The sequence below is a fragment of the Microtus ochrogaster genome, chromosome 2, assembly GCF_000317375.1.
Source record: "Microtus ochrogaster isolate Prairie Vole_2 chromosome 2, MicOch1.0, whole genome shotgun sequence".
Classification (NCBI taxonomy): Eukaryota; Metazoa; Chordata; class Mammalia; order Rodentia; family Cricetidae; genus Microtus; species Microtus ochrogaster.
Window position 1 is genome coordinate 17,253,266 of NC_022010.1, and position 8,464 is coordinate 17,261,729.

General features: G+C 44.6%; 1 protein-coding gene across 1 annotated transcript in view; it reads right to left on the reverse strand.

The window, feature by feature from the left end:
* Window positions 1–8,464, reverse strand: part of Pole (DNA polymerase epsilon, catalytic subunit) — a 54,171-nt gene that overhangs the window by 7,132 nt on the left and 38,575 nt on the right. The window contains exons 33-41 of the mRNA XM_005344494.3: window positions 7,539–7,679; window positions 7,162–7,315; window positions 6,978–7,084; window positions 6,496–6,672; window positions 6,187–6,410; window positions 5,785–6,005; window positions 5,338–5,542; window positions 3,356–3,529; window positions 785–910 (exon numbers count right to left, since the gene is read on the reverse strand). Of these exons, the coding sequence (XP_005344551.1) occupies window positions 785–910; window positions 3,356–3,529; window positions 5,338–5,542; window positions 5,785–6,005; window positions 6,187–6,410; window positions 6,496–6,672; window positions 6,978–7,084; window positions 7,162–7,315; window positions 7,539–7,679 (1,529 nt within the window). The remainder of the gene's footprint in view (window positions 1–784; window positions 911–3,355; window positions 3,530–5,337; window positions 5,543–5,784; window positions 6,006–6,186; window positions 6,411–6,495; window positions 6,673–6,977; window positions 7,085–7,161; window positions 7,316–7,538; window positions 7,680–8,464) is intronic.

Below are 8,464 nucleotides of genomic sequence, written 5' to 3' on the forward strand. Positions count from 1 at the left end.
TTTTAAAATATTTATTTATTTATTATGTATACAATATTCTGTCTGTGCATATGCCTGCAGGCCAGAAGAGGGCACCAGACCCCATTACAGATGGGTGTGAGCCACCATGTGGTTGCTGGGAATTGAACTCAGGACCTTTGGAAGAGCAGGCAATAGCTCTTAACCTCTGAGCCATCTCTCCAGCTAAAGATTTATTTATCTTGATGTACATGAGTATTTGCTGTAAATGTTTATTGTTCTATCAGAATTGGAGTTCAGATTGGACGGCTCACAAAGTCCTGTAACTATTATAGCTCCATGGATCTGATTGATAACCTCTTTTGCTCTGGTCACACATCCCACCCATCTCCAAGTCTCTCAAAACAAAATCTAAAAGAAAAGTTCAAGACTTCATCTTGTTTACATTGGAGCCTCTGAGCCCAAACAGATTTGTGAATATGATTCATGAAGGCAGGAATCACTGCCTGAAGCCAAAGGTACAACATGGAGTTCAGCAATCGAGAGCTCCATATGACTGACTGCCTGGAATCAGAACACTCCCATGTGCCCATGCCCACATCTGTGAAAAGTTTATGCAACAGCGCTTTACAGAACCTTCTTAAAAATAGCAGGTATTCCCCGAGTATTTCAGACTTGAATGTTTTATATCTGAGTTGTCCATGCAGGTAAACATGAGTAACCACTTTTTCATGCTGCTATGCATGACCCTTGGTGTGTGCCGTACCCTTCAAGTATCTCTCCAAAGCCATGGCAGCTGCATCACCAAGATGCCCCCAACACTAACCTGTTTGTGATATATTCCACATAGGCAAGGGCATCCTCTATCCAGCGTTTCTTTGTACAGAGGATGATGCGATTGAAGTTGGCATAGATAACTGATGATCCCAGTCGTTTGAACTCAGCAATGAGCCTGAGGAGTAAGTTCATAATTAATGAGGTGCCCTGGTATAAAATGAAGTCAGGGAGTATGAAGAGAAACTATGAAGAAGACCATGTGATATTGAAACAACAAGTATCCTAACTATACTTAGAATGAGCACAAGGGCAAAAAGGAAGAGATTTCTTTTTTTCCCTTTTCTTTTCTTTTTTATTTTCTTTTTTTATTTTTTTTTGTTTTTTCCAGACAGGGTTTCTCTGTGGTTTTGGAGCCTGTCCTGGAACTAGCTCTGTAGACCAGGCTGGTCTCGAACTCACAGAGATCAGCCTGCCTCTGCCTCCCGAGTGCTGGGATTAAAGGCGTGCGCCACCACCGCCCGGCTCTTTTTTTTTTTTTTAAAAAAAAAAAAAAAAAACTATCTTTTCTCCTTTTACATGCCAAATTCATTTCTCACCCCCTCTCCTCCTTTCTTTCTGGCTCTTAAGATGAGGTTAAATGGCTAAATGGTTAAGAGTTTTGGCTGCTCTTCCAGAGGACTCAGGTTTTTTCCCAGCAGCATCCATTTAGGGATGTCACAGTCATCTCTAACTACAGTTCTGGGGGATCCATTACATTTTTTCTGGCCTCTCTGGCTACCAGAGACAAACATGGTACATGAAGGCAAAACACTCATGCAAGTTGGGATAATCTTTTAGTACACTGTGTGAAGATGTGTTTCCTCACCTGCCTAAGGTACCTTCTGATTGGTTTAATACAGAGCTAAATGGCCAATAGCTAGGCAGGGAGGATAGGTGGGACTTCTGGGGGAAGAGATAGGAACTCTGGGAAAGAATTTGAAGTGGGAGCTGGGCAGTGGTGGTGGATACCTTTAATCCCAGCACTTGAGAGGCAGAGGCAGGTGGATCTCTGTGAGTTCGAGACCAGCCTGGTCTATAAGAGCTAGTTCCAGGACAGGAACCAAAGCTACAGAGAAACCCTGTCTCGGAAAAGAAAAGAAAAGAAAAGAAAAGAAAAGAAAAGAAAAGAAAAGAAAAAAAAAAAAAAGAATCTGAGGTGGGAGATTTGTCAGCCAGATGTGGAGGAAGCAAGACATACGGATGAACAGTACTGAGAAGAAGTAACAAGTCATGTGGCAGAATGCAGATTAATATAAACTGGTTAGTTTAAGGTTTAAGAGTTAGTTGGGTACAAACCAAGCTTTCAAAATTAATTAAAAGTTTCCAGGTTATTATTAGAGAGCTGGCAGTCCAAAGAAAGACCTGTTAAATCATACACATTAAAATACAAAAACAGATGAGGTCTGGCTCCACTACTAGGCCTGACACTGAACTTTAGGACTCAGGCAATCCTCATGCCTTAGCCTCCTGAGTAGCTGTGACTACAGGAGCATCCACCATGGTAGAGCAAGATTCCCTCCCTTGATTTTAGATGGGAGTCTAGTTATATCCAGCATGGCAGAAAGATAGCAGAAACAAAGGTAACAGAGAGCTACTTATATGACCTTTATTCATGGTTTTCCCCCTTCCCTTCCCTTCCCTTCTCTCCCATCCCTCCTTCCCTCCTTCCCTCTCTCCCTAATTGTGAGCCTGGTGGTGGCTGCACATGGCTTTAATCCCAGCACTTGAGAGGCAGGTGGATCTGTGAGTTTGAGGCCAGCCTGGCCCTACAGAGTGAGTTCCCAGGACAGCTGGGGCTACAGAGACACTGCGTCAAAAAATCAAAACCAAACCAAAACAAAAGAATTTCCTACAATATATTTTAATACTCTTTTCCTTCCCCCAGCTCTTCATAGCTCCCCCCCCCACCTCTCTGTCCACTTAACTTCACAATCTCTCTTAATCTTAGTCATTTTTAGACTTATTTATTTTTATGAGTATTTTCCTTGCATGTATGTTAAATATACTGCATGTGTGCAGTGTCAGCAAAGGCCAAAGAAGCCCAGTAGAGAGTGTCAGATCTCTTGGAACTGGATGCTGGGAAATGAACCCAAGTCCTCTGCAAGAGCAGCAAATGCACCTAATCACTTGCTGGAGCCATATCTCCAGCACTTATTACTTCTAATATAACAACACTAGACATAGCTGACTGTCCATTAGTATGATACATTCACACTTAGTGTTTAAAGTGTTTTCTTTTGTTTTTGAGACAGGGTCTCACCATTAGTCCTGGCTGGCCTGGTAATCACTATGTAGACCAGTCTGGCCTTGAACTCATAGAGATGCACCTGTCTCTGCCCAACTGCTGGGGTTAAAGGCGTGGACCACTACACTCAGTTAAGGTGCATTACTAAAACAAACAAGGTACATGAGAACATATTAATATAAAAAGGAAGTAGTACCATGATGCTTTACATAGCTTTCTGAAAAGATGAGTGCACAAAGCCACAATAGCACCTAAGTCTGTCCTGGGATTTATGCTTCCCAAATGCACTTACTTGGCTTGTGCCCCTCAGCCCATAGCCCGAGGTTAAGCACTCACTGCAAGAAGAGTTTCTTCATCATATTGTGTAGTGTCCGGTGCAAGGCTGGGTCATGGAGCAGAGAGCATGGTGACTGGAGCCAGCGGTAGAAGTGCATAACCTGGTTGTCGGCATAGATGTTGTGGTACTGTGTGATCTCCTTTACCCAGCCAACTACCATGCTCTTCAGGATTCTGAAAGATGGCAAAGGATGAAGACCCACACTACATGCTGCTGCTGGCATCACTGTCCCAGCTCATAATTCCCATTGTCTAATTTCATTCCCTGGTTCCATAACTTGTGAGTTTCACCTCCTTACCACTTCCCTCCACATAAATCCCTATCTTGCTCACCACACCTGGACAAGAAGACACCTGATAGGCCTTTGTCCTTCTTAAGACTCATTTTTAATTTTTAAAAAACCTACATGCAGCTGTGAGAGTACGTGCAATAAGTACAGATATCCACAGAAACCAGAAGGTATCAGATACACTGAAGCTAGATTTATAGTAGTTATGAACTACTCAGCAAGAATTTTGACTAATGTCTTCTACAATAGCAGTGCATGCTTTTTTTTTTTTGAGGTGGGGTGGGGTTTCACTGTCAGAAGAGTAGGAACGAAGAGCCACAGAGCTGGTTATGTGCCTTCCATGTAAAGAACCAGGGACTGGCCCAAATTGGGTTTTCTAGACATCAGTGAGACACAGGGGAGGCTCCTGGGGCCAATGCAACACTCAGGTAGCACAGACTGGACATGAGCCACAAAGTATCAGAGATAGGATGCTGTGGTCACTTTTATGGCTTCCTGTACAAATGTTCACTTCTCTCAACTCGTAGTCTCTGCCACGTGTGCTGCTCAGGGTTGAAACACTTTTTTTGCCACAAGTCTGCTCTCAGCTCCAAGCCCTCCTAGTCTTCTTATTACTTTAGCAAATTCCCTTTTTCCTTTCATTTGGAGGCAAAAGGGATGAAATATGTGTTCTAGAAGCAGAGACATGAAATGACTACCCCATACTCATCCACAGTAACACACCATGACCTCAGCCCTTCTGACTTTGGCTTTGCCATCTCTAGCATGGCTGGAGACTGCACCACTTTGCAGGGATAAAGGAATATGGGCAGAGTGAAAGTGCTCTGTGTTTATGGCACAAAGGAACAATACACTATTCCATCACTAGGAGCCAGGACTGATCATACCTCTGACAGATGATTCTGGCTACTATGACTGGGTGCCCTGGGAATTTCTTGCAGATACTCCTTTGATTACACTGAAAGCAATTATGTATCAAAAAGTTCTTCACGAGAGAAGCTTTTATCCTCAAAAGGTCAGATGGTAGCACTTGTACTGTCTACTAATAACTAGGCAGGGTATGCTCAGGGACCCTGGATTGCATTATGTTGCAAGGAAAAGACATCTCAGGAATGCTGATTCTAATGTTGAAGTTTGCACAGCAGTTAAGAGCATGAACTTAAGTTCAATTTCCAACACCTACAACTTCCTGTAACTCCAGTTCTAGGGTATCTAACTCCTTTGGCCTCTGTGGGCACCTATATTCATGCACACATGTGTGTGCACACACACACACAAATTGAAATAATAAAATAATAATTAAAAAAGGGTAGATGTCCAGCACATGGGAGGCAGAGGCAGGAGGATCTCTGTGAGTTCGAGGCCAGCCTGGTCTACAAAGGGAGTTCCAGGACAGGCTCCAAAGCTACAGAGAAACCCTGTCTCGAAAAACCAAAAAAAAAAAAAAAGGTAGATGTGTGGTACATGCCTTTAATCCCAGCACTTGGAAAGCAGAAATATGTGAATCTCTATAAATTTGAGGCCAAGCCTAGTCTATATAGTGAGTTCCAGGCCATTCAGAGCTACATAGAGAGACCCTGTCAAAATATAAAAAAATGTATTGCTGACTTTGGCTTTAGCATTCTAAAGTGAAGGTTGCCATCTCCTTGTTGTCTTGTCTAAGAAGATAGCACATTATATGAGAGTAGATACCTGAAGGTACTAGAACAGAGGGCTGTCTCATCATAGCTGGCTGGGGCACTGGCAGCTTGATTGCCTGTGACCATGTCTTCTAGGGAGGCCTGCTGGATCACATCGAAGCTGATGCCCATGCTGCCAGCTCCCTCCATGTCATTGATATGGTGGGACTGGAGAATGGTGTTGACAGCCAGATTTTGAATGTCCAGCTCCACGCACACTGCAGGAAAACACAGTTGTCCATGTACCCTTGCCAGCACTGGGATCATCTCCCAGGCCTGAGCTGGTCAGTGCTGCCTAGTGATGTCAGGCATGTCACATGATCTCTGACCAACATCTGACTTGCCGGTATCCATTTCTTAAGACTTGCCTTTGGGCTTATTCTAGATGGTTGAGCACTGAGCCCCATGTGATAAGGAGTCATTAGATGGCGGGATGGAAGTGCCCCCTTCTCTCACTCACCAGTGGAGTAACAGCCAGAATTATTGATCTCCACAGTGGCTCGGTCATCAAACTCCATAACAAGGCGGTTGTCATCAGCTTCCTTCCCACCCAGGTCAGGTCGAGAGGTAGGGGACAGCCAAAGCAGGTGGTTGTGGCGCTGGAGGTGGCGTGCAAAAAAGAGGTCGGAGCCAAAGGTGGAAATGTCTTCTGGTAAGTTCCCAACAGGGATGTGGAAATACCTGTACAGAGGTACAGGTTCAGTCCCAAGTACACTAGCATCATTTTGGGACCACTCACAGGGTCACACACTGTAGGCACCCAGGGTATAGCCTTACTTCCTTATCTCTCTTCTTGTTTGTGTGGCACTGGGAATCACATTTTTAGCTAAGTTCTACTACTGAGCTATATCCTATTCCTCACCTGCTCATCTCGAAGGCCTGTGAAAGGCAAGTGTCTAAATTGAGGTAGTGTCGGATCATTCGGCGGGCTCCGTGGCGTTGCCAGTCCAGAACTCCATAACTGATCTTGTCCGTCACTCGGACAGGCACTAGTGGGAACTCCTCTAAGATAGGAATCTCACTGGCCAGTCTACACAGCTCCCAGTTAGACTGAACAGCGATGAGTGTGGGTCCCCGGCGCTCTTCCTGAGTTGAGCAGAAGGCAGAAAGGGCTAAGTGGACAAAGCCTTGGGATAGGAGAGTTCCACCATTGGATCCCAACTTCTCTTACCTTGTAGGCAAGCAGGAAGCGTAGGATGGCTCTGCAGATGGTTTTCAAGTTGGTTTCAGCACGAACTTCAAAGGTGTGTTTCGGGGGAGGCAGGAGCTTGGGACCCACCTTCTCCAGCAGTAGGCTATGTTCTGCTGAGTACAGGGCACTGAGGTTGGGCATTTGGTTGCTGCGTACCTAGGCAAACACCAACTTTTAGGCCTACTATATATATACATGCACTTGTGTTCTGTGAAGCTGGGTAGTCATGTCTATTTCTTTCTTTCTTTTTTTTTTCTGAGACAAGGTTTCTCTGTGTAGCCCTGGCTGTCCTTGAACTCAGAGATCCAACTGCCTCGGCTTCCCAAGTGCTGGGATTAAAGGTGTGTGCAACCATTGCCCAGCCTGCCTTTCTATTTCTAATTGAATGGCAAGGGGAGTGTCTTTCTTCCCCATATCCTGTCTTACCCACATATTCTCATGTACCGTGCCAAAGGACTCACAGTATCCAACACAAACACAGATGCTCTTCGCTGAGAGGGGATAAAGACCCCAAAGAGTGCCTTGTGGCCCTGTGAGTAGTGGTACAGGTAGATGTGGCGGATACTCCCTGTAGAAAAAAGTAAATTCATTGCCTGAGATGCAAGGGATAGGGGGCAGGTGATAGGGCTGTTGGTAGGGCCATACCTGGTTCCAAGTAGCTGAACTGGGCTAGTGAGCGCATTTCTAGGTGCTCGAGGGCAAAGGTTTCAGCTTCCCAGCCTGAAAGGTGCCTTACCAGCTGTTTGTTGACTACACACACACAGCCCAGCTGTACAAGGGCCCGGAATAACAATGGGACCTGGAAGAGTGGGTATTGTGTTGGGCCAAATGGAAGACGCTTGCACCACAGCTCAATCTGAGGCCACATACCCCAGCACAGCCTGTCTTCATTTAAAAGAAACTACCTTAGGTAGACATGCTGCTGAGAACCACATTCCTATGGGGCTTTCCCAACCCATGCCCATTCCTGTGGAATCTTTCTTCTTATCATCCAAGTGGTCACTGGCCAGGAAGATAATCACCTGAGTTTCATATACGCCCTCAATGTCGGGTGCTGACAACTCAGTGTTGATCTCGTTGATATGTTCTTGGTACATGTCCTCTGGTACTGAATACTCATAGAGATTGTAGACCATGTTGGAACGAGGAAGAGCCCGATTCACCTAGTAGACAAAGTGGTGATGAGCCTGCCACATCCTATACAGTGAACCCCTGACCAACTCCCAGGGTTTTCAGTTCACTTGCTTCAAGGATTACAATAAAAAGACAAAGGCATAATCTAAAAGAGCAACCTGAGGTGTCTGGAAAATCACGAATGCTTTACAGCTGAGGCATCATGCATCATCAATACTTGTCTGGAGGACGGGCTCCCAGGTAATTATTCTTAGATCTCTCATTTTATGAATTGGAGGTTGTAGTTACCTAAAACTCAGAAAACTATACTTTTCTGGCCAGAAAACTATTTATTTGTGTACTGGGTACACGTATGGGACCATGGAGAGGTGATACTCTGTTCATGAATCTTCATAAGCCAACTCAAACCCTAGTCTCACTCCAAGCTGCAAGTACATATAGACATGGTCAGAAGAACGCAAAGGACTTGAAAACTGAACCGACAATGAAACCTTTATACAAAGAAGGCAAGACTGAACTTGGGACCCAAATTATCTGGATTGGCTGCCTCAACATTCTCTAAAGAATTAAACAATTAAAAAAATTTACTTATCGACTGGGTGTGTGCGTGTATATATAGTGAGTTCAGAAGACAAGAACTTGAAGGAGTTAGTTCTCTCCTACCATGTGGGCTCAGGGAGGCTTGTAAGAAACCCTTTTACCTATCATACAACAAAAACATATGCGCAACTATGTTCATAACAGCATTGTTTGTAATAGCCAGAACCTGGAAACAACCTAGATGCCCTTCAATGGAAGAATGGATGAAGAAAGT